Below are 26,236 nucleotides of genomic sequence, written 5' to 3'. Positions count from 1 at the left end.
GTTCCCTGTCTGAAACCATGGAGAGTTACTACTGGTCTGTGTGATTAGTGCTGACCTCGATGGACCAATACAGCTTCCTATATGTCTAATATTTTAAGGAGTAAGATAGCAATGCAATAAATCTTTAAATATTTGCTCCCCACAATTTTTCCAGAGAGACCCAGGATTCTGACCATTCCTGTTCCATCAGCGTCTCTTCCTCATTGTGTCATGTAGCTCATCATATTTTCAAGAGGTACACGCAGCAGAATGTGCTACATAGCTGAGGCCCTATCATTCATGCTAGTCTGGATAAGACATCCCTGGTTTTTGTGTCATCCATTACAGCAATTAAAACACTGAATAGAATATGCTGCATAAATTAAGACTGATTTTGAAAACTGGGCATTTCTACCTATTGAAAGCAGTTACATTTGCAGAGCTACAAACCAAAAGATGCATAAAAACTCCTACCAGAAAGAACTTTGTGGATGCCATTTGCAGGTTGCTTCCTTAGAACTCTTTTAAACTGAGCTATTCCTAAGACAACGTTTCTTATCTTTGTCCACAGAAAATAGCCACTTCGATTGCTTGACGGCCAAGTACTTTCCAAAACAGCCTGTAATAACAGTAAAAGAAATTATTTAAATCACACAACCTAAGGATCTTGGAGTAGTACACTTTCAGTTATCCCATTCTATATTAAAGCAATCCAATGATCAACCTGTTCCAAATATGTCATGGCCTAGGATTTTGAGACCAGGTTTCCCTGGTCTCATTCTGGGCAAGACCACCTGAACTATACACTTTAAACAGTCACAGCTTCCTTCTAAGAATTCTGGAAAGCATAGTTTGTTAAGAATGCTGAGAATTATTAGGTGACCTCCACTTCCCTCATGGAGTTACCATTTTCAAAGTTTCCTGGGAAGAGACATTTTGATTCTTAAACCACTCTGAGAACTGTGTTAAAAACAGAGAACAGATGGATAAAAATCCAAACCATGTCTGTAGTCATGCACACATATACTCAGCACTTTTTCTCTAAAAAAATGTTTAGGGGTACTCTCATTGTCCTACTCATATTGAAATACTGCCCCTCAATGAGGCCAAACTTAGATTCACAAAATGTTTAGGGGTAGGCGTCCCCCCAGAAAAAAAGCACTGCATATACTATGGTTTGCTGAAATCAGACATTGGCCAATTGATCATTATCTTTACAAAGAATTATTTTTCCAGTACTAAAATGCAAGGCTTTCAAATAATTAACAAATATTTACCTTATTATAATAACCATATGTAATGGCATTGGGGTCAACTCCAGCTTTTTTCATTTCAAAAAGGACTCTCACTGCTAGCACAGGCTGGCCATATTGTCCACATAACTGCATCAACACCCGGTAGCATACCTGGAAAAAAACAAGATTCTCCTTGTCAGATAAAATAATAATAATAATAATAATAATAATAATAATGCATTATTTATATGCCGCCCATCTGACTGGGTTTTCCCAGCCACTCTGGGCGGCTGCCAACAAAAAATAATAAAAGCACAATACAAATTCATTCTCAAGAAACTGGCCAACTTAGGGCCATCATCATATTTCAGAAAGGACATCCATTTATGTCAGGATCCCATCTAACCTAGACACTGGAGAGACCTCTTCAAAGGAAAAGGCTTGGGGCCTCATAGAGAACCCTAAAAACCTGGAGGAACTTGCAGCAGTGCAGAGGTGGCCAGAAGAGATCCATATTAGGGATTCCTGGGCTCCCACAAGAACCCCTCCAACCCCATTCTGAGCCTTTCCTTCATCCCCAACTCTCCCCCACCATCCCACAGACCTTGGAAGCAAAGGTGACACCAGATTCAAGAGAAAGTTCAGAGTTGCTAGAGAAGCACCTGTTTCACTGCCAGACAGCTGTATTGTGAAGAATCTACTTGGGAGGCAAGCTGCAAGCAATAACCCAGCAGAGGTCCAGGAAGAGGAAATACTGGTGGTGACTATAAATCATATTTCTGCCCCTTTTGAACTCATCAAGTCACCAGCTCCAGAACTCCCTAGCACAGCTCCTGAATTGAAGCTCCAGTTTCCACACCAGGTACTAGACGCAGGCAATTTACCTCGTCAGGTGGATCAATCTTTTTCGAGTGCATTTTCCGCAGCACATCATAGGCTGTCCTCAAAGCCCTCACTTTGGAATGGCACACCTTGACATAGGCAGGAAGGCAGATAAACCAGAGGCCATAGCAGTGGCGCAGCAAGCACCTAGACCACATCTGAGGGATGGAAGAATACCTCTTGGCTATCTTGTGGGCCGACTTGATTTCCTGCGAAGAGGCATTGAAAATACTGTGTTTTAGGTATGTTACACTTTTAAAATCCTCTTCACATCCATAGAAGGGAGATAAGCATGAGGCAGATCCTCACTTGAATTATTTCAGTAACAGCTCTGCAACTATTGACTGCTGCACACTCTTCGCTGGAGGCCACTGAATTGTGGAACAAATTCAGTTGGTCTGCGAGACTCAGTGGTTGTCTGGCAATACAAACAACTAGCAGCTTTTCACGTGGTCACAGAGAACCTGAGGGCCAAATTAGATGATACACAAGGGATCAATGATCACGTCTCCCAGTGTTTTCTTCTAAGCTTAAATACAGCTGCTAGGGGGAGGCGAGTGCAAATTGGATCAGGACTAGGGAAGTGGGTTTATATTTATTACTCACTTTCTTCAGAAAAGGGAACTTAAAGCCACTTATAAAAAATATCAAAAACAAGCATAAAAAGAAAAAGAAAACCAACATTAATGTATTTAAAAGAGCAAATCCAACTCAGCCCCGCTCAACTAAATGATAAGCAGAAAATTTAGATCCAAAAGCCTAGGAGAACAAGAACATTTTGGCCTGGCACCTAAAAAACAGACAATGATGGTGCCAGGTGTGCCTACCTGGGGAGAGCATTCCAAAAAGTGGAGCCACCACTGATATGCCAATCAAACCATCAGTCTGTGGTGGCTAATTTTTTTTATTAAAAAAACTATGTCAGATAATCGAGCCACAGATCTTCTGCGTTTCATCAAGCCTGGCCCTCAACTCTGGTCTGGTTCTTCTACATCTTAGTCTTCAGACTGAAGACAAGCTATTATTGGCCTATGCTGGCTCAATCGCTCACCAAACTTGTGGGTTTCCTGGAAGAAGGTGTTCAGTACTATGTTTTACTTTGGCTTCTGCAGCCTGCTTATCTCCTGATGTGCAGGATTTGGTGGCCTAATTCAGCAAAGGCTATGCCTGGTTGGTGAGCTCTGACACCCTCATTAATTCCACTGTTGCTTCATTTCTAAAATCAGAAAACTGGTGTTTCTAGTTCATAACTGAGAAGACACAAGGATGACTAATACACTTAATTTGTTTGAAATGCAAACTATTATCTAGTGAAATCATTTGAGGGTGACAGCATGCCAGCATCACTGCAATAGAACATACATATTCATCTGAAATGCAACAGAACGTGGAGTGCATTAGAGGGGAAAATAAGCTCCTTAAATGGTCGCTCAAACCACAAGACAGATAGAGAGATAGATAATAGAAGTCAAGGTGTCGTTATCTGAATGTTGAACAAGAGCAGCACAGTAGAAAAATAATTACTGGGATAACTCGGTCATTACCCTTGCTGTACAACCAGCAGGTGCTCAAAAGAATTTTCATTAGTTAAAGCATGAGTTGGGCATATCACTGTATTTTTACATGCCAAACAGTGCTCACAAAAACAAGAGGCAAACAAGGTTAAGTGACTTAACTATCCAAATTAGATATTAAACCTGTTTCCAGCAGGCTGCAGACACCAATAACAAAGGAGATGCCTCCCATACAAGGAAAAAGCCCGTGATTATCTGCTTCATGTCTAACTCTACAGTTCTTATTTATTTATATACTGCCATCTCGTAAAACACTGCAAAGAGTGTATAGCAATATATGCATAAAATAAAACTTTACAAACAGTACAACAACCTACAAACAGTACAGAATAATCATTAAAAGGACAGGCTAATCAAAATGTTTTTAAAGGCCAGTTTCACAGGCTAGTTTTAGATGCCTGAAACTGAAAAGAGGGGATGCCTGCCAAATCACTGTTGGAAGAGTGTTCCACAGCATGGGACTGGGGACACTAAATGCCCAGTTTCTAACAGAGGCCAGCCTTGTCCTTCCCGCCATTTTGAAAACCGACTTCTGCTCAACAGTTGGGACTTGAAAACGGTATGAGAGGGTGTCTTATTGGATGAATCCCGTGAGATGGGAAAAGAAACTCTTTTTAGAAAGCAGCCTTGAAGATTCCTTACGCATAAAGATTGGAAATCTAAATCTAATATAAGCATTTTGTTAGTTTTTATTATATTTTTTTTGTGGTGGTGCTTTTTGTAATTGTATTTTAAAATGTTGTAACCTGCCGTGGGCCAAGGTGACTGAAAATTATTAATGGGTTAGTCACCAGCAACTTGATGGATTAAGTCTCCCAAATACCAGAATTTTGGTTTGTTTCTAATACTGCATATAATTTAGTAGCCACCTTCCAAACTACTATCTCAATGTGATTTACAGTACACATAAAATAGATGAAAACAGTTCAAAGCAATTTAAAACAAGACTAGACAGTTAGAAAATGATTAATTGATAGATTGACAAATGCTTCAAATACCATAACTGTGGTTCGCTGCTAGTAATAGTGACTAAATAAAACCAGCAAGGAAGGTTAGGAGCAAAAGAAAATGGAAAAACATTGTTCAGAAGGACAGAGGAAGGTTATCTGAGAAAACTTACTATGAAAAAAAGATACAAACTGTGAAGGAAATGTTGTTTTAAAAGTGGTTTATTATGCCTAATTCTACCCACAAGCACTTCCGTGCAACAGCTGCTGTGGATAGCAGAGGGAAAGAAAAAGGAAATGTGAGATTAAATTATAGCATGGAGTCCCTAGGGAGGCTGAGATCCTCCTTACAATTCAGTAGAGGCACTCAAACTAAGTTCATATCATTGACAAGCAGAGGTTTATAGAGCACCCAAAAGCTGGAATAAATTATTCCCGTATAACACACAAATGTGCATTTCTGGATTGCCACAAGGCTGCCACTCCTTTTTTCTTTTCAAAAGCCCATTGCTATGAGAATACATCCCATAACATACCCAATTTTACACAATGCCTGCACTTATTTTCATTATAATGGTGTTGCTGGGATGTCTACCTCTTTAACTCTTCAATGCAAACAGTTTACAAAGCACTTTAACTTGCTGTGGCATTTACCTCCTAGGATGGGTCAAGGAAAAGGTTAAAATGGGTGTGATGTGATTGGCCAGTGAGAATGCAACTCCCAACTGACAAACCTCAACTCCCAACTCCCAACCTCAACTGACTTTCAAAACCTCCCACTCTATCTTTTACTCCCCCCTTGCATTCTCACTGGCCAATCACATCACACCCATTTTAACCCTTTCCTTGACCCATCCTAGGAGGCAAACACCACACTTGCTCTTTAAATTTCCTGAGTTTTTCTCAAAAGCAGCTTACGAGGAAGTATGGGGAAGCTGCTGTTTAAGAGATAATCTAGTTCAAAGTCCCAAAGGGCATAAGCTTGTTACATATGTGACCCAGCTTGTTGGGTTGGGAGAGAGGAAGAGGTTGTGCATAAGAACGTAAGAAGAGCCCAGATGGAGCAGGCCAAAAGCCCATCTTGTCCTGTTCTTACAATGGTCAACCAGATACCTCTGGGAAGCCCACAAGCCGAACCTCAGCCCAACATCAGAGTGGGTGGGTATCCCAATATTATGTTGGACTACAACTGCCATTGTCCCTAGCCAGCAGGACCAGCAGTCAGGGATGATGGGAGTTGTGTTCCAGCAGCATCTGGGAACCCTGTCCCTGCCTCCCAAGGCTAATAAAGGCTGATCTAAAAAGTAAAGTAACATTACCATAAAAAATTTAAAAAAATTGTTCTTTCACATTTAATACTATACTGGAATGCATTTCTTTTAGGTAAATTATACACTGAACTATGTGAAGGTATTCAATAACTCTTGCTGCAGCCTGTTCCAAACCACATAACTTTTGTTATGTGTTTTATATTGTAATTTTATGTTGTGAACCACCCTGAGATCTATGGATGAATGGGAGTATACAAATTTAATAAATGGGAATGAATGAATTAACTGCGCTCTCTCAACTGTCCATGGCAGCCAGCAGCAATTTGCTGTAACTTGCCCCAAGTTTGAAGAGACTGTAAAAAGCACTGCAGCAAACTCCTTGGGAGAAACAGTGAAACCAGGATATACAGAACACCGAAGGGTGCCGCATGCTTACTAAGTACCTGTTTTGTTCTCCTGAACATTGGCAACGGGCTGTTGGGACTGCTGGCTTTTGAAGATAACCTGCTGTTCTGTATTGTCAGGAGTGCCTTAGGCCGCTCAAACAGATCTTGCTGCAGTACAGGAAATCCACTATAACTGAAAAAGAAGGGAGACGCCATCTTATTTTATTTACTTATGCCCCAACACCATACAGAGGGCTTTGGGCCATGATGCTGCTTTGACTACAACTGATATTTTCGTGAGCTACAGTTCTATTATAGGAGTAAAAAATTGAATAGAGAACACACAAGCTTGCTGTACTTTCTTTGTTTTTTCAAGTAAAAACCCTGACCGGGGGTGGGGGGGGGGGCAGAAAGAAAAAGACATCCTTCAAGCATTTATTTACTGAGCGGAATCAGCATATAATGGTTCAGTAACTGACCATATTTGGCCCTCTGACAATTGCTGTCCATCTTCATAATTGAGACAACTAAGAGATGAGGAGGGATGAATGGAGGGACTTACAAAGTTGCCTGGTACTGAGTCTGGGCTATGGTCATTACTCTTACTGGCTGTGGGTCTCTGGGGTGTGTGTGTCTTAGGCAGAGAAGGATCTTTCCAGTCATGTGTTGCCTGGTCCTTGGAGATAGAACCTTCTGCACACAAAGCATGTGCTCTGCCACCAAACTATGAAATTGCCGTGAAAAATGGACTAAATGACAGGTTAACTTAGGCCCCCTCTTCTTTGTATGACCCTTCAGTAAAACTCTTTCCTGAGCAGAGATCTATATACTCACTTAAGGCTGAGTATTTAAGTAAGGATTTTTATTTTTTTTTAGTGTGCTATTCAATTAGAGTGACAACTTCATTAGTATTGACTGCATTTATGCCATGAACATCTGAAAAGCTTATTTAGTTTCTAACGAACAAAGAAAGTGCAGAAGCCCATAAAAATCAATACTGACCTGCAAACTCATTTGAAAGAGAAAATTAGATTGCTGGATTTTTAAAAAAAAGGACTTTCAGGAAGACCAAAATAAACAAACAAACCCACCAACCACCAATTGGTGGTTGTCAAAATAAGCAAAGGTCTGGTGTTCAATCTGGGGAGTGGATGGTGGGTGATATATATATATACACACACACACACACACACATATATACACACACACACACACACACACACACACACACATATACATATATATTGTTTAGGCTAGGTACAGCTATTACCCTCTACTGGTACAACAGGTTTGACACATAAAATACTTTGCAGCCAGCACAACTTAGGGACCAGCATTTTGCCAGGATTCTTGCCACATTCCAAAGAGTTACCTGTACTGTGATGGAACCTCTTCTCCATTGGGAAGGTGGGGGATCTCCGGGGGAGTTATGAAAACCGTGTGCTCACTCTTGTATGATTCATCCAGTTCTATAAGCCGCGTGTCACCCGTCCTATCCATATCTACCTGCATAAAATAGTTTTAAAATGTATTTTATCTCAAGTACAACATATGCTCACATTTTGGAAGCAGGGTATTGTTCATACAATGGTGTGTAGAAAAAACAGTTGCCAATGATACAGTAACATTAGGGCTTTTACAATCAAGTGGAATGAAATTTTTATGAAACATTTAGATAATGTTTCCTGTGTTTTACTGTCATTATTTGCAATTCCCCCACCTTCGGTCTCCAATCTCTTTTAAAAAAGGAAAAGGAAAGAAAAAGGCTGCGTCTTGGACTTCCTTTGAAGAAATTTAGCAATTCAGTATAAAGATGAGAGCGTTGTTTTCCGCATACTGCTTTCAAAGGTTTGTTGGTCTCAAGTCATATCCCTTTCATAGAATATTGTCATGCCTTGTTTATCTTGAAAGTGATTCCAGCAGTCAGCTTCTCACAAAAAGTGATATTTTTCAGCTGCTCATTTTATGCTATATGTAGAACAAGGAGGCAGGACTAGCTTGGTTAAGCATGTTTCAGTGTGAGTGTGTGTTTATGTAATAAATACATTGGCATGACACACAATGAACATACTTAACCAAGCTAGTCCTGTTTCCTTGCTCTGCATAGCAAAACCACTGCTCTTTGTAAAAAGCCAATTTCCTCACAGGATCCTATGTCAGGGAAGGCTGCCTACTGCCGAGGAGGCTCCCCCCCCCCCCCACTTCTTGCAGCAGAATTGTCTGTAATCAATAAAGTGGCACTTGAGCTGGCCATCTTTCTAGCATATGGCAGGAAAGAAATGGCCAATTTCCATAGTTGCTGAATTTCTCTCAAGTGTGTGACATGCACTTTATGTTGCAACAATTAAGTCAAGGGTACACCTGCAAAAAAACAAAAGCCACCATCTTCAGAACGTTTTGCAGTTTTCAGAAATTTTAGGGGCACATTAGTGCCAGACTGAGTGTCAGCTGTGAAGATGTCAACTATATAGACACTGACGGATTTAATAAAATCTTTGGTATCAGAGCCAATTAGATCAGTCTTTGCCAACATCGTGCTCTCCAAATGCTGCTGATCAACAACTCCCATCAGCAACAGTGGGCAGTGTGGGGCCATGAGAGCCACTCTAAATTACCTAGAGTTGCCAAATCCTATGTTAGCAGAGTGTTTGTTGTCAGACATGGTTCAATGGAGAAGTATGTCAGCCACACTTACTTTATTTACACAGTCATCAAAAAATGCAAGACTTGCATCTTTATCACTGACAAAGGAGCATTCTTCAATGAAGCGAATGAACATTTGTGTCTTGGTCATCATAGTGTAAAACTTCTGATGTGAACGGTCACGGCTTTTTAAGAACCCTATAAAGTTAAAACAAAAACCCAACATTTGATGTTAGAAACGTGGTTGGCAGGGAAAGCAAAGAAGATATACTCCACTAAGAAAAGGAAATTAAATAAACATTCCATATGGGGTCCCCGCTACCATCGTCAGGAGCCACAAAAGTGCAAGAAACTCAAACTCTGAATGTCATGTTGAAAAACCTCCAAAAACTAGACACTGAATTTAGCCTAAAGCTTAAGTACTTAAGCCCAGGTGAAACCATGGCAGGAATTCCAAGGGATGTTAAATGAACTGCAGGAAGATACTGAAATACTGCCTGGGCCTAAAACAGACAGGCATGCATTCACAGAGTCATAGAATTATGGGGCTGGAAGGATCATCTAGTCCAACCCTCTACAATGCAGAAATCACAGCTAAAGAATCTGTGACAGAAGGCCACCCAACCTGTTTAAACACCTGCAATTCAACTAAGTGTTACTTTCAATGGGTCTACTCTGAGTAAAACTTAGAATCATAGAATAGAATCATAGAATAGAATCATAGAATCATAGAATAGAATCACTTAGTTGGATGCAATCCCTTTACAGCTTTCCCCTTGCCAGTCATTTAAACCAAGCTACAAACTGGAGGAAGGTATAACAGTCTGCTCCTTTACCTTGCAGCTCAAATAGGGAACTTGCATCTGTTGCTGTTTCAGAAGGTGCTTGGGTAATGGGTCTTAGATATGACCTGTAACCTTTTAGGATAGAGGCCATGAAACAGAGAAACGCCTCCTGGATTTCCACATCTAACAGATGCAGCTTCTCCCCTGAATGGAAATCATAGTCATTCATAGCCAGCTCCATCAGTGCGTCATCTCTTGGTCTTTGCTGCACTGTGAATAAAAGGACAAAATATGAAAACGTTCCCAGTATTGAGTTAGCATTTCCTTTCTGCTCCACAGGGCTTACTTCATTATCCCACCTTGCTAAGTTACTTATGCTACTTATAAGTGGCAAGCATTGCATGTCTCTTTCTGTCAAGATGTTTCAAGACCAATAAACTTATTTGCATCCTCAATGTGTTATTCAGAAGCGCGTAGCATACAGTCACAAATGGAGGCAAGTGTAATTTTGCTTCAAGAACTGAGACACCAAAGAATGCATATCCTACCATCCCCAATGACTACCAAACACTTATATTGGCTGTCTGACCAGCCTCTCTGTGACATGAGAACAGCTGCCAAGCTAACATGGCCCACCCTGACATCAGAGCACATCAACCAATGGTACTAAGAGAGGCTGGGAAAGCAGAAGGGAGAGACACAGAGGAAGCAAGCATAAGGTAGGGAATGCAGTGCAACCAGGACAGAGGTTTGGCAATACTAATATCCCATCTTACTGGTGACCTCATCACTAGTTCCCTAGATCTGGTTTAAATAGTGGGATACAGCTATTAGCTATGGCAGAGAAGGATGCAAATCACTAGTCTCCAAGATAGACAAAAGACTCAGACGAGCACATTTACTTTTTGCAGAAAAGGCGTCGCTATGGAAACTATGACAGAATTAGTCTGGGTGAAAACACAGTGATATGCACATAGAAAAAGACAATTTATGTAAGCTTTTGAAATGCATACATCAGTTAGTGATATAGCTTAAGCCCCTGGGGTGAAATCTGCCAAGGACTGCTCCTGTGTGACTCCTGGTTATTTCAGTGGAATTTGCATGTGGCTCTTGATGCACACTTATATCACCTCAGTGGAATAATAAAGGGCTCAAGAGAAATAACATTTTTAATAAAGGAAACCACTGTAGATACCTCTGCTCTGAGCAAGAGTCTAACAGATCTTATGAATTTATCTATTATATCAATACGTTATAGTTCCTCCAAAACAACAAAAACTGGGTACATGGTTCTCCCCTCCCCCAATTTTATCACCACATTGTCCCTGTGAGGTAGGTCAGGCTGACAGATATCAACCGGCCCAAGGTCACCCAGGGAGCTTCACGGCTGAATAGGGATTTCAAAATGTGGTCCCTCTGGTACTAGTCCAGCACTTTGACCAGTACACCATACTGGCTTTCTAAATGCATTTATTCATGTTTATCAATAAATATGAAACAAAAATAAAATATAAATCAGCAAAAATGTTCATTGTAGCAGAGGTAGTATAAAACAGAATGTATTTAAAGTACAATTTAAATGCCTGGGTAAATAAAAAGGTGTCAGGCACATGACATTTTTAATCTTGGAAAATAATTTTTATTTGATTTTCAAAGCTGGACATTTTAACAAGCCCAGCTTTTCAAATACATAACATTTATGCAACCTATTAAACAGTAATTCACAGAAGTTCCAGAAAGGTAGCCGTGTTTGTTGTTTGTGCTGCAACAGACTTTCGTGGGACTTTAAAGACTAACAGATTTATTATGGCATAATGATTTGTTTAGCATTTAAGATGCCACAAGTCTCTTAGTCTAATTTTGTCAAAAATTATTGCAAAATTTCAAAATAATGAAAAACCTATCGTGATTTTGTCTGGGTTCCTCTAAGCAAGGATGGCTGGCTGAGAGCTAAACTGAGCTACAGTCCTTTCCCAAATCACTATCTGTTCCATCTGTATAGAATAAGGAACACCATATGTTTCTCCCCTCTTCAAAGACAGCTTTTTCACTGGATTCCCTGAAGTCCACTCCTGCTAAGTAGCACAACAGCTTAACCATCTTAAAGCATGAACAACTACAACAAGCCACTGCATATGCCAATCTCTGTGTCATTTTCCCCACTTACATTCTGCTAGCTGCTGATACAAGTTATTTAGAGTATTCATCAGATTTTTACAGGGTTTCTTTGGCAAGATCTTCCATGCAATATTTCTTTTATCTCCTGGTCTGGAATAAAAACAGAGGTATTATGCAAAACATGGTATTTTGAAAATACAAAGCAACAGCTAAAAAGTGTACACATAAATGGTTATCTAGGTATGGAAATCTTTATTTATAGATGACAGTGTATTTTTAAATATGCTTGTGAAAAGATGACATCTGGCAAAGTGTCCTTCACTGCACTCAGATTATTCAAGCTTCTGCTCTCCTCTGTTGCTGTTGGAAACCTTGCAAGCATGATTTCCCTCCCCCTCACTTCTTTCTGTGGGAAGCACCCAACATGCTGTTTGTTTCTATTAATATTTTAAATCTTATCTGGTCCTCTGCTTCCATACTAATTGATTCAGCTTCTCATCTCTCAATTCCGAGCCTTGTTGCCTCGGCTGATGGTTTCGTTTCAGTATTTCCTTGAAGCATGTGAGAGTCCTAAATATCTGATACCCTGACACCTGTATGGCACACTCATAACAGTTTACTAATATTTTGGTTTGGACACGAGTAAAGTTAAAAACCACTCCTGCTCTCCTTTCTACAGCTGCAATTGTTCTATAGCAGGCATGTCCAAAGTCTAACACCCTCAAAAAAGCTCAACAACTCTGGGGTAAAATCATCATAAAAACAACAACTTCAATCCTATTCAATCCTAAAAAAAGGTTAACAACTTTGGTCGGCCCTCACAGCCCTTCACTTCATCAAATCTGGCCCTCTTTGAAAAAAGTTTGGACACTACTACAGCATAATGACTAGGGTGTGCCTCAGGCTGGCTGTGTGGCCAGAATGGCTGGCTGTGAAGGAGCTGGGTTGCCTTTCTCCTAGCCCCACAATTTGGCCAATCACAGTGGCTAGGAAGAGGGCAGCTCATGTGGGTGGTGAACTGGAGTAGGAACAGCCCTACTCCTGCCTAATATAGGCGAGAGGAGCCCAAAAAGCAGCTTAGTTTGATACTTCTTTATGCAACTGCTGTGGCTATCTAGCTGTACCTGGTTTATAGTAATGCTCTGCCTGGTCTCATTAGGGTTTCTTGCAATACAGCTACATAAATTTTGCCATGAACTTAAGATGACAGGGCCAGGAAGTAACTGAACTTCCCTCCCAGACTGATCAGGCAGGGGGCAAGAGTTCACTTTTCTCCCAGCAAAGGTTTGTAAGCAGTTGCTTTTGGCACTGATGGTGGATTAATGTCACAACTGGTGCAGGGATAAGGAAAGGCAGGCTCCCCACAAACCATTCTGGGGAGGCCATAAAAGGAACTCAAGAAATGGCACAACAACCAATCCACTGCAATTACCAGTTGCCAGCCATATCCCCGCACTGTGGGGACTTTGGGCTTGATCCAGGTCATCATCTGCAGTTAACATGAGAACCTAAAAATTTGCTTGCAGGACCAGGCGGTGAGTCCAGCATTCTGTTCTCAGAATGGCCACTCTTTCCCCTCAGGATTACCCAGCAGTAAGGTGGGTGGAGAATATGGACTGTCAGCAACAACTGTCTTGTCCATCTCTTCTCTGCTAAATAATGGGAAAGTTGTGGCCTGCTCTATACCCAACTCTTGGTGTGCATTTCAGTGATTCTTCACCCAACAAAAGTTCTCAAGATCCTTTAAGGCAACAGTCAGGGGAGCCAGTGGCACTTCAAATTTTGTTGGACTCCAGCTCCCATAAGCCCCAGTCAACATGGTCAATGGCCAAAGACATTGGGACCTGGGGTCCAACAACATTTGGAAGCCCGCTAATTCCTCACCTGTACTTTAAGGGAAATCAGTTATATAAGGCTTATGCAGTGGTACCTTGGTTCTCAAATGCCTTGGTACTCAAAGTTGGAACCATAAACCCGGAAGTAAGTGTTCTGGTTTGTGAACTTTTTGTGGAAGCCAAATCTGCTTCATTTTGAGTGCAACACTTCTGTTTTGAGTGTTACGCTGAGATCTGTCTGTTTTTGCTATTTATTTTGCGTTTTTGTTTTTGCAGCTTTTTTGTTTTATTTTTGTGACTGTGTGGAACCCAGTTCAGCTACTGATTGATTGTGTGACTGCAGTACATTGTTTATTGCTTTCATTTTTGGATCAATGGTCTCGTTAGATAGTAAAATTCATGTTAAATTGCTGTTTTAGGGGTTGTTTTTAAAAGTGTGGAACAGATTAATCCATTTTGCATTACTGTCTATGGGAAAGCATGCTTTAGTTTTGGAACACTTTGGTTTTGGAATGGACTTCCAGAATGGATTAAATCTGAGAACCAAGGTACCCACTGTATATGACATTCACTTTTGACAAATGATGCAGAAATGCTCGCTTAATTCCATGTCCTTGATTAAAGATGGTACAAGTTCCCTCTTCCCAAGTCATCAGTGAGATTACCAAGATTAACCATGTTTATATACTCCAAGAGAATTGCAAGTTGAGAGCAGTTAAATTAGTAACAACACTGGAACATGCCCATGAAATCTGTTTCCTTTATTTTACAAACACATTTCCTCTGTACTCTTCCCCGCTAAGGAAGACTGCAAAGTCTAGGCCACCAAGAACTGCAGCAAACTAATCTCAGTTCTGCTTTCAGACTGTGTGGTCTTTAAGAAGCACCCTTTGTTCACATGAGCTTTAAGTATTGTTTTTAGGAAAGCTAACTGCTTTCCACAGTACTATGAGGATTACTGAGACTATTTGCAAATTATTTAGAATGTGTTTCATGTTCTGGCAAAGTCAAAGTGCTGAGGTGCCCAATTTGTCTGTGTGATCTACTAACACATGATTTCTACAGCAAGGAGTTACGAGAAGAAAAACTTAGGGTGACACGGTTAGTCTGCACTTGCAGGCTTATTCCTTCATAACTGTAGCACCATTGTAGCTGGTATAGTGGTGAAACAGGTGAATCAACAGCTGGAATGTGTGGAGTTCAATACATGGCTTTATACTCCCAGCCTCAGTCCCAATATGAAGGTATTACTGTACTGGTTTACATTACTGGGCTATTGTAAGGGTCCCTGAGACATGTAGACACTTGAAATGCACTATATACATGCTAGGTAACCGTAACCATTAAGTGTGACTTGTATGGCTCAATGAACCATCATAAATTTAATGCCATAGATCATCACCTCTGACACAATGATTTTCAGAGGAATCAGATCACAAGTTCAGCTGCAAGTCATCCGGTGCTGTGTAATCAAGTGATGCAAATATGAATGGACTTGCAGTTTTTGGTAAGCAGAACTAGATGAGGTAGGAAACAAGAATTCACCACTGTGCCTTCTGCTGAACTATTACAAAATCATACAGAAAAGTTCTCAATGCTTACTGTGAAATGGTGTTTGTATCTAGGTCAACGCAGCTAACATCTGGTGGAGGGTCATAGAGATCAAAGTATCTTGAGTCAATTCCTACTATGAATGGACACGGCGCACTCAAAACATCTGCCAGGGCTAGAGGGCAGAGAGGAATGTACGGGCAGGGCCAGTGGAAAGGAAATATCATCTTTAAAAAAGAGAAAAGAATGTATGCATTGTATATAAGTAAACAGATGTGCTTCAAGTTAAGACAACAATCACAGATCATTTTCCCCATATGAAGCACTTTCACCATGAACATTCCCTTCAGATTTCAATTAATGTCAGTGCAATGTTGTAGGGAAAATGCAGCAACTCCTGTACTTTAAAATGCTCACTACTAGGAGACAGACAAAGGGACAATCCTCCAGGCAGTGATGGCTGGGGCACATTGGGATGGGTAGGGTGGAAAGCAGGGAGCCCAAACAGTAGGTGGAGCCCAGAGCCAATGATAGGCAGCCAACTAACTCTCGTGCCATCCCCAACCTCTTCACTGATGAGTTGTACAAAGGCAACACTGAGACTAAGTAGGGGGAATGCTGACAGTCAGTGCCACCCTCTTACTTACTTTCTTATGTATAAGGAGGGGAGAGGGGTACAGGAATAGACGAAGCAGTCTTATACTGAATCAGACCAATGGGTCTGCCTAGCTCTGCACTGTCTAAATTGACAGGCAGCAGCTCCCCAGGGCCCTTCCCCCACTGCAGTGTACAAAACATTTACAGATGTGACACAAATCACTGCACACTGAGGTTAGAAGGGCTGTGCCCCATTCGCCCTAATGGACCACTGCCTTCAGGGAGCTTTCCTGTGCAAGCCCTGTTGAAATGAATGGGAGAGGACTCTGATTTACTTCAATGGAACTTGTACAGAATAACTTCCTGAAGGACTGTGCCCAAGGATTGTTACAACAATCTAAAACTGGGTGAGAAGCAAGCAACGGGACACAGAGATGAAGATGGCAAACACTCGCAGCAGCCCATCTGCATAAACATCATTGGAAGGTTAAAAAAAAACCCACCACCACCACCACGACAAAAAGCTAAATATTTAACACATGACCCCCAGCACGGAGCAGAGGCCAGGACCCAAAGGATGACAAAGCCTTATGCATGGGGCTTGTGCTAGCTCAGAGGAATTTTTGACTTTATTTCTTTGAACAATTGACCTTCATGCTGTGTGATAAACAGCGTTTGAAACACCCCCTCGGTTTGACATGCAGCTGGTGTTCAAGCAAAAACAGTCTAAAGCCCCTGGGTCCACAGAACCATTTCTATGCAGCTGTGGATCCTGGTCATTGTGGCAAAGATAAAAGATACATACCAGTTCATTTTACACTTGAGCAAATAGGGAATGTTACTAATAAATACCGGGGAAAATATTAAGTTCCTAGGACCAGGACACCCTATAGCCATTTAACTGGATAAAAACAAATGCTACTTACAGAGACAAGTGCTTCTGTTACACTGGTAAGGACTGACGGTCGTAAAGAATGGATAAGGATTTTATGCTCCGTCACCGCAAATACAAGGAGAGTTACTGCATTCTCTGGTCCAAGGTTCTGCAGAAGAGCAGAAAACTTGCCACCACTGTCAGACAAAGACAATAAAATGGACTGATAAATATTATTTATTGATTACAATGCTACCCTTCCTCCTAGGTGCTATTTCGTCTTTACAACAACACAATATGCCAGCACCATTTTACTAGTGCAAGGTCCTCCACTATTCAGCCCTGCAGCTCAGCAAGGATTTGAATCCAAGACCCTGTGGTTTAAGTCCAACAGCCTAACCGAAGGACGGTCAACATGGCGCATTTCCAAATGCTGTGGATTACAGCTCGCACCCCCCTGTCCGCTAACCATGCTGAATGGGGTTGATGGGAGCTGTAGTTCAAATCATCAGGAAGGTTGGTTACTTTGGCCCTAATCACAAAACCACAGTGGCTATTAAATAATTATTGCAAGTAATGTAAGAATAACACAGAGCTGAAAATACAGAAAAGCAGACGTTTTGGATTTGGCACTGCCACAAGTCTTCCTTTCTTCTCTTTTTAAGTAAATACATGCATTGTAGTACAGTACACAACAGGAGAAAGTTATTGTGATGAACTGAAGGGCAGCAGAAACAAGATGGGACAAGCAGTTTATAGTTCCTAGTGAATTAGTTCTCACTAAATTATTGAAAAAAAGTATTTCAAAAACTTTCAGTGTTCTTCAGCAAAATGTTAAAGAAACAAGGGAAGAAACTCATTTCTATTACTCCAAATATTTATAGTCTTCTTGTCTCACAATCAGTAATTTTTCAGTCAACCCCTCTTCCCATGCATTACTTTTAAAATGTTATTTTTACTTGCCTCAGTGGTAGAGGTGATGATATGGGCTGACTAAGAATCAGACTGTCATGAGGCGACAGCTATAAAAACATAACATAAAGGTAGATTTTTATATTTACATGATATTTTAGACATCAGATAATACATTACTAAAGAAAAGTTTAAGAAAAGAAGCAATTTCAGATCACTGTCTGGTATTGGACTTCTAAACCATACATGAAAAAAGTAACAGTATTGTGGTGATCACATAAGTATACACAGGAAATAGTCATTAGTTCATAGAAGGGATCCCTACTATTTATTTCATTTACACAAAAATTAAAGACTTCACCATATATTTGGAAAACACTGTTGACAGGTCTAACAGTCTTAACTACGTACTATTTTAGTAAACATTAATTACCCTCGCAGAATTAATGCTGTTGTCCCATCCATAGCAAGCTGGTTTTAAAGTATGCATACCCTCAATGTTAATATTTTTAAGTAAGCTTCAATTGAAAAAGAGGTTATGGCTCAACTTCAAAGTCTCAAACAGTTTAACCTAGCACTGGTCTGTTTACTTGCAAGCTAGCTAAATTATTTAATATAGGTATCATCTTCCCAAAGATTTCTTCAAAAACACACTTGAGGAAGTCCACAAAAGTATCAGAATTATAAGACAGAAAAACTTCTCCTTTTAAGAGAAGGGTTAAGAGTTCACATATACACTTATGCACTGAGTGGCAAACAAATAGCAAATTAACTTTCAGACTCTGTAAACAATAAATGCATTCTATAGCCTTACATACTGTGCTCGCTTGCAAGTTTGCTTCTGTGTAAATCCACTTTCTCTTGTCAGGTATAAAATAGCATAGAATCAAGCAGCAGCTTTAGTTGGTGGTGGTGGGGCTTTAATGGAGGAAATACTCAGTGGAGAAGATTTACATTCTTCCCACAATGCTGCAGTTTTTAACTGCCCCCACCCTGGCTGGTATGAACACTTTGAAAAACTGCAGACCACACCAACCTCCTACATTGCATCAAGTATGGCCTACTGAAACCTCTTAAATTTTGGAGCACACAATAGATTTTTTTAAAATTGTGAATATCATTGTTTACTGAGTATTCCAAAACATACATACAAATACAACAAGGGTAGATCTCTTAAACCAACAACAACAACAAATAAACATACAACTTGGCACATGTTCAACAAAATTCAATCTACATAGAAACCTCACATTTGTTCCACCTGACCCCAAATGAAATACCAGGATCAAGACCAAAGATACTGTGGTGGCAGATCTGTATAATCAATTTTATAGCCACAAGAGCAGCTGTATATTTAAGGAAGCAGACTTTTACAGTGTTCATGCTTTATAATGGTAAAACACTGTAAAAGTCTGCTTCCTTAAATATATAGCTGCTCTTGTGGCTATAAATCACGGGGTTGGCACTTTGAAAAAGATCTCTACACATGAAAATACAACACTGTGTCCCTTAACCAGGATTTTGACTGGTATCGAAGAAAAGGGTGCAGGACCTCCAGATCTTAACACACAAGAAACAGCCCTCAGAAGATTAGGTTATTTGGTACAGAAAGGGCAGTAATATCACAGCTGCACGCAGGTGGGTGCTTGAGTTTAGAATTTTCTTAACTTTTACCTTGACAGCAAAGATGGGGAAGCTGTGGCCCTCCAACCATTGTGGAACTCCAAACCCCATCAGACCCAGCCAGCACAGTCAGTGGTCAGAGATAATAACAACAACAATAATTTATTATTTATACCCCGCCTATCTGGCTGGGTTTCCCTAGCCACTGATGGGAGCTGAAGTCCAACAACAGTTGGGGGGCCACAGGTTCCCCATCTCTGCTCTACAACTACTATGTAATAAAAAGATGCCAGCACTATGTGCTGGCTTATGTATTTTTATTATTATTAAAATTTATACTCTGCCTTTCCGCACAAGAAATCTAGGGTGGCTAGCAATGATAACATATGAATGTGCAATATTATCAACAATAAGACATATACAAATACAAAAAAGCAAATATCAAAATACATATATATGGGTCACACATATCTCTTAAACATTAAAGGCTGCAACAACCAACAATAAATTGCATATCTGAATGAGCCATCACAGATCAAACACCAAAAATGGAGCTTTCATCTCAGAGAATCATAGAATTGTAGAGTTGGAAGGAAACCCAAGGGTCATCTAGTCCAACTCCCTGCAATGCAGGAATCCTGCCCACAGCCGTCCCTGGATGAGCTTGAACCACCGACCTTAACAGCAAGACGCACTGACCCATTGTGTCACTGGCACATTGCTTTTCAACTGAATGAGTTTACACAATCACCTACAAAACCTTCATGTAATCTAGTGATGCATATACATGCATGAACCTGCTGAAACTAGAACAACATGTGGACAGTAAAGGGCAAATTTACACTTGCCTGGACTAAAATTCTTGGCCTCTGAGGGGATGGAAAAGGAACTTTGTGCATAAAGTGGGAAATATGCCTGTGAAAGAAGAAATAATTATTTCAGTTTAATAAATTTAATCCGTTTACGGAATACAGGATGCCAGTGTACATACAGCATACAAAAAACATTAAAACATTTTTTAGCAGATAGGCTCTATTCAATTGTGTTTGTTTATATCAGTGCAGAGTTTTCCATAATGACCTGTGTGTTCCATGGAGGCACAAAGAATAGGGGCAAGCTATGGGGAACAATTTAGCAACCTGCTGGGAACAGAAGTGGCTCTGCTAGCTTTCCAGCAGGTAGGTCACTACTGATTACCAGGAGAGAAGAGGTGGCAGAGAGGTTGGCGGGGTGCAATGCACCACCAGGCAGCACCAAATTGGATCTGCTGGTGCATTTGCACTGTACTGACCTCACCACTGCCTTGCTCACCCATTTCCCAATAAGCAACAATGACCCACTTGCTGAGAAACAAGCACAATGACTGTGGCCCCCTCAGGAAGCTTCTTGTTGGGAGTATGTCCTTATTCCAAGTTTGTTCCTATATCATCAAACCATGATTTGGCATTATATCTAAATCAACCCATAGTTAAGATTACTTAAAACAGGTTTAGTGCAATGTCTGACTCAAGCTAGCAATGAGAGGCAGGGAGCCCAGCTGGCTGCTGGCTAGGCAGAATGCACTCTCAGCTGTGACCAGTGGCCAGCCTCAGTTAATAAAATTGTTCTGCAATAGCACTGATGTGAAATGGACAAAATATCCTACAGAACTTACTTCTCAATGGGCAGGACATGTGGACCAGAGATGGAATAACGATATAGAAAAGTAAGAAATTTCTTGAAAGCATCGAAGAATGGCCAGTGAGAAAGAAGGCAGATGCATTTATTCGTCTGGACTGTTTTAGAGCTAGCAGACTTCCCATCAGGAGTAGCCACTAAACCCAACTGAGATTTCTGCTTTTCTGTGAGATTCTCTTCAGAATAGGTTTCATAGAACTGTATCGCAGCACCATAAACCTGCAAACAACAAAATATGTGATTTAATGAACATGCTTGTTCTCCATGCGTTTGCTTCCGACCAAAGGCAAATGACTCCAGAATATGTACATTTCTCAAATAGCTTTACTTTAATGTACTGCACTTCTTGAAATATTATGAAAACAATTTAAGCAACTCAGAGAACTAAAAATGTAAGTAAAGGTGCAATAAAAAGTTGTTTTGTGCATGCATGCAGCACTATAAGCAGTTTAAGGTTAATGAACAACTTCTTAAAATGTATGTCTCAATAGCTGGGTTGCAATGTGTTCCTGGGCAGGTGGCATAATGAGGGGCAATTAATGCCACATCAGATATGGCACTTAAGGTCTAGTGGCCATTATAATTTCTCCCAATGCCTCCAAAGTATTTTGCTGAGGGGCATTATGGGAGATGCAAATCTTGTCTCCATCCACCCAACACAGCAGTGTTGCCAGGTAAGCCCATCCTATTCTACCAAGAGAGGAGGGGGCCTCCCAAGGTCTCTTTGCCTGGGGCTCCTCTGTCCTGGAGCTGACCCTGCTCTGTTCGATTCCACCTCCCCATCACAGAACTACACCTTCCAGTTCTCCTCATGGAGAAGGAATGATGACCAAATCAGTTTAAGTCTAGCATTAATCATCATGTGAAGTTATTGCAGGAAGAATTTTCAAGCTTTCAAACACTTTCTGATGAATTCCTCAGACTCAGAAAAATGAAAGAACAACAAAATAAAATAAAAGAACAAGCTGTACTTGAAAATTATACTTGTTGACAAACTTATCCTTACCTTTTCAGCTGAAGCTCCAGTTAGTACAAATGTAGAAAACACTGGGAGGGGATACTTGCTATTAGACGGCCAACATTCAATTGTTGCCCCCATTGGGAGGCAAAAAAGAGGTACTGATTCCGGTAAGGGAAATGAATCGTAGTCGTCTTCTGGATATCTGCATATTAAACCTGGAGAAACAATTTTTTATATTACTGACAGACCTGAACTCCACTGAGCATACTAGAAAAACCATTCCTTATGTAACACACCGAACTATTAAAAAGCATACTAAGAGTTTATTTTCCCAACTTCTATGCTTCCCTGCACAACAAATGCAATCCTTTGCATGCCTACTCACAAACAAGTCTGAATTAAACAGGTCTTACTTCCAGCTAAGGGCACAATCCTACACACATTTACTTGGGAATAAGACCATTTAATTCTATGGTATTTACTTCCAAGTCACATGAGATCCAGTTTAACCATACTCCTGAAAAATTATGAAGACCAACACCACAAAATTAAAGAAAAACTACGCATATCAGTCTAATAAGGAATTAAGCTCTCATTTGAACATTAGCACCATATTGAGCATTCCAAAAATATACAAAAAAATATTTAAAACCCTTCATCTTTTAAATCAAGCAACACAGCAGAAATTTAAATTGCCCCAATTAGAGCAAATAAGGAAAATTCAAAGCTCAAGATTGTCAAACTGCCATCTATCAAGATTCAAAGCTCAAGATTCAAAGCTCTTATATCGTCAAACTGCCATCTATCCACTGTTGATATCTTTCAATACAAAATTTTGCTTGAGGTAATTTCAATATACCTCATTTATTTCTGACCTTATTGACAAATTAAGGAATATCGTCCTTAGCCATCATCAAATGATCCAGTGAGAATGTAAAATAAACACTTTATTCAGGAAAGCTTTGGGCTGTGGAGTGCAATCCAGTTTTTAATGATGCTGCTTGATTCGTATTTGGAATTTTTTTGTGTCTTTTAGGACTACAGTTTCACTGTTTCTTGTTTTGACATGTATAATTTCTGCATCATCACCATCCCTTCTAATACCAAACTTGGGTGGTCCAATGCCTATCCATTTGAAAGGAAAACATGGCTGCTAAATAAATAAATAAATAAATAAAGATAATAGCTTCTTCATGCTCCCAAGAATATTAGTTTATAAAAGAAAAATACTTTAAAAACAGCAACAAACAGCTGGATGGGGGCCAACACACAGTGGCTTCCAAGACTTATAAAACGTAGAGGATAGTTGAGACACAGAAGGTTGCAAGTCTGTTAGGTGGGTGGGGAGGGAAAGGAATATAAATAGAGGGAATTTGCCAAATAGCTTATAGCATGGGTTGGCAAACTAAGGCCCGGGAGCCAGATCCGGCCCAACTGCCTTCTAAATCTGGCCCGTGGACGGTCCAGGAATCAGCATATTTTTACATGAGTAGAATGTGTCCTTTTATTTAAAATGCACCTCTGGGTTATTTGTGGGGCCTGCCTGGTGTTTTTACATGAGCAGAATAAAATGCATCTCTGGGTTATTTGTGGGGCATAGGAATTTGTTCATTCCCCCCCCCCCCAAAAAAAATATAGTCCAGCCCCCCACAAGGTCTGGACCAGCCCTCTGCTGAAAATGTTTGCTGTCCCCTGGCTTATAGCATCCTTGGCTCGGAGTAAAGCAGGTGGGGTGGCAGGTGCGTATCACAAGGTTACAAAGGAGGCAGGAAAAAACGGAAACATTTTCTTTTGGTATATAGCATTAATACTGTCAGGACTGGTTGTTGTCCTCTTCAGATCACCACACAAACGCTTCTTGTTCTTTTATAACTTTTTACTGCGTATTAACAAAACAATCTTATAAACGGTTCTTAACTATTCTTCCTCAGAGTCACTTATTTCAGATACCTTCTGAGCTCTGCTTCTCCGTGACCAGCCACTCTCAAAATGGCGAATGCGCCCTTCCTTTTGCTTTCCCGCTCTTTTTTCTAACCTCCTGGCTAGAGCTGGCTTGTATCTCCCCTCCTCCGAATCTGAGCTAGAACTTAACCCTTGCCTTTCCTGTGAACAGCCGGTCCCTCCCTGTTGTTCCTGTTGCTCTCTTCTATTAGATTCACTGCTCTCCTTCCCCCTTTGGGGAATGTTTTCTCCCTCTGAGAAACTGGAAACTTCTAACTCTTCCCTGACAAATACTCTCATGTTTGGGGCTGGCTGGCAGTCCCAAGGCTATGTCCTTTAGCACTACATAACGCAATAGGAGAAGCAGGGTTGACCCAATAAGTTTTGCTGTCTGAGGCAAAAAACACAATGATGCCCCTTCCCCCATTCTATGTACCAACCAGGCCAGCAGCTGAATATTACTTCAAACACAAAGCATCCTCCACCACATCTGAGGCCAGCAGGCTAGCTTAGGGAGTATGGGGCTGGCTGTGGGGTGTCCAAAGCTCAATCCTCCAACATGTTGCCACATTCCCTGCCCCTACCAACATCTGCCACCTGAGGTGGCTGTCGAACTCTGCCCTATGAACAAACACAAACCCCTGTGTTGCAGCTACACTATCCAGTGATCATTGATCCACTAGCATGATTCCCCACTAGTATGAATATTTCATTATTCACAGATGAAGACTTTATTCTGAAACAGTTGAACTATTCTTGATATACTGTCCTTTTGAGACTTCAGAGAGACGTCTTCCTTTGAGACTTTTGTGAAACGGCTTCCTTTGAGAGACGGCTTGGCATTCCTCGCTATTCATTGATTTGCTTGATTCTTTGTTTGACTCTGATGCATATAACAACTTGTAGTTACTTGTATATTTTGTGAGATGTGTTGTATGATATATACATCATTTTGAAGTGGCTTATTCGTATATTTTGAACTCTGTCCTATGGCAGGGCCAGCCACGAGGAGACATTTTCAAATGGGAAGAAATTAAAAGGTGTCCTTTCTCCCTTTCTGCTCCTGAATCCTTCCTTCTAGCTTTCTGCAAGCCCTGAAGGGATCATTGAGGATCCTTTTCCAGAATGCCAAAAGTCCTGAATAGGAACACTCCTTTTAGGGTTGAGGACTGTTGCAAGTCCCCACTTGCTCCTACTAATACTGAACTCGGGTTCCTACAAGTTTGGCAGCAACACAGGGCCTCTCAGAAAGAAATCTGGAGCCTCTGCATACTAGGTGGACTCTGCAGACATGCAGAAGAATATGAATTGGTAAGTTAACAAAAAAAGAAAATTAAAAACAAAAACAAAACAAAAACATGGTCTGAGAAGGACTTGTGCCACGGGAAACACACTGACAACCCCTGTTCTATCCGCTGAACCACATCGGTCCTATTACAGACAGCATTGCCACTTGAACTGGTTTCACAGCTCCTCCAGTCAATGCAATCCAATTTCCCAGCAATGAAATCAAAATAACTCAACATTTCATTCTGCTTATTCAATAGAAGACATACTGGATAAAAGCCTCCTAAGCGATGCTGCGTTCATTTCAACTGGGCTTGCCCAGGCAAGCTCCAGAGAGAGGATGAGCCTCTGTACTTGGCAGATATACCTGTGTGCTTCCAAAATATCCCAATTACAGTGACTCGGGGTTGTGCATTCCCCCTCATTTTGTTTTACAAAAGCATAGCAACAAAAGACCACCCATTATGCCGTATCAAAAACCATTACTGGACCTCCCATTAATTCCAAAAGTGGTTTGCTACGCAGAGAAGTGGGGGAAGAGAAAGCTTTTCATGAAAAGTAACCGCAAGTCAAATTCCCCAATGAGGGAAGAAGAATGTGGGCAGCATGGAATACAAAGGCCCGCGTATAGCTCACCACTTCATTTTGGCCTTGAAAATTGGACCTCCCTCCTCTGCCTTTTACTTCTGCTCCCCTTCCCTTCTCTTTGTTTGCATCTCATCTGTTTAGTTTGTAAGCTTGATGACAGGTCCTGTCTCTCATTTTTAAAAAATGTCATTAATATGAGCTACTTTAGAAGTCAAGAATGGTCCAGAAAATGGAATAAAAATATAATAAATAAGCAACCTCCAAAGTCCCTCCAGGCCCACAGAACCAAGTCTTTATCCTGTTTGTCATAAATGAGAATGTGTACACACCACACATTTAAAGCATGTCTTCTTCCTCACACTCCACAACACACACACCCTAAATTCTAGGAACTGTAGTTTGTTAAGGGTGATGGAAATTGTAGGTCTGTTTCAGGTAAACTACAATTCCAAGGATTCTCTGTGTGTGTGTGTGTGTGTGTGTGTGTGCGCGCGCGCGCGCTTTAAATGCATAGTGCATAGGCTGCCTGCCTCTCAAAGTGACATAACATTCTTGGTCTTCTTGATATTA

General features: G+C 40.8%; 1 protein-coding gene across 4 annotated transcripts in view; it reads right to left on the bottom strand.

Annotated features, from left to right (window-relative positions):
• The window catches only part of DENND4A (DENN domain containing 4A), a 63,723-nt gene that overhangs the window by 24,239 nt on the left and 13,248 nt on the right, over positions 1–26,236 (bottom strand). For all 4 annotated transcript variants that reach the window (XM_080982078.1, XM_080982075.1, XM_080982076.1 and 1 more), the window contains exons 5-18: positions 21,896–22,065; positions 20,867–21,108; positions 20,061–20,127; positions 17,641–17,699; positions 16,730–16,874; positions 15,258–15,433; positions 11,870–11,970; positions 9,754–9,972; positions 8,970–9,115; positions 7,647–7,780; positions 6,332–6,467; positions 2,099–2,305; positions 1,257–1,385; positions 454–598 (exon numbers count right to left, since the gene is read on the bottom strand). In XM_080982078.1, coding sequence (XP_080838204.1) covers positions 454–598; positions 1,257–1,385; positions 2,099–2,305; positions 6,332–6,467; positions 7,647–7,780; positions 8,970–9,115; positions 9,754–9,972; positions 11,870–11,970; positions 15,258–15,433; positions 16,730–16,874; positions 17,641–17,699; positions 20,061–20,127; positions 20,867–21,108; positions 21,896–22,065 — 2,076 coding nt within the window. The remainder of the gene's footprint in view (positions 1–453; positions 599–1,256; positions 1,386–2,098; positions 2,306–6,331; positions 6,468–7,646; positions 7,781–8,969; positions 9,116–9,753; positions 9,973–11,869; positions 11,971–15,257; positions 15,434–16,729; positions 16,875–17,640; positions 17,700–20,060; positions 20,128–20,866; positions 21,109–21,895; positions 22,066–26,236) is intronic.

This window comes from Podarcis pityusensis (assembly GCF_964106645.2).
Source record: "Podarcis pityusensis genome assembly, chromosome: 14".
NCBI classification, from domain to species: domain Eukaryota; kingdom Metazoa; phylum Chordata; class Lepidosauria; order Squamata; family Lacertidae; genus Podarcis; species Podarcis pityusensis.
This window is presented reverse-complemented; position numbering and strand designations above follow the sequence as displayed.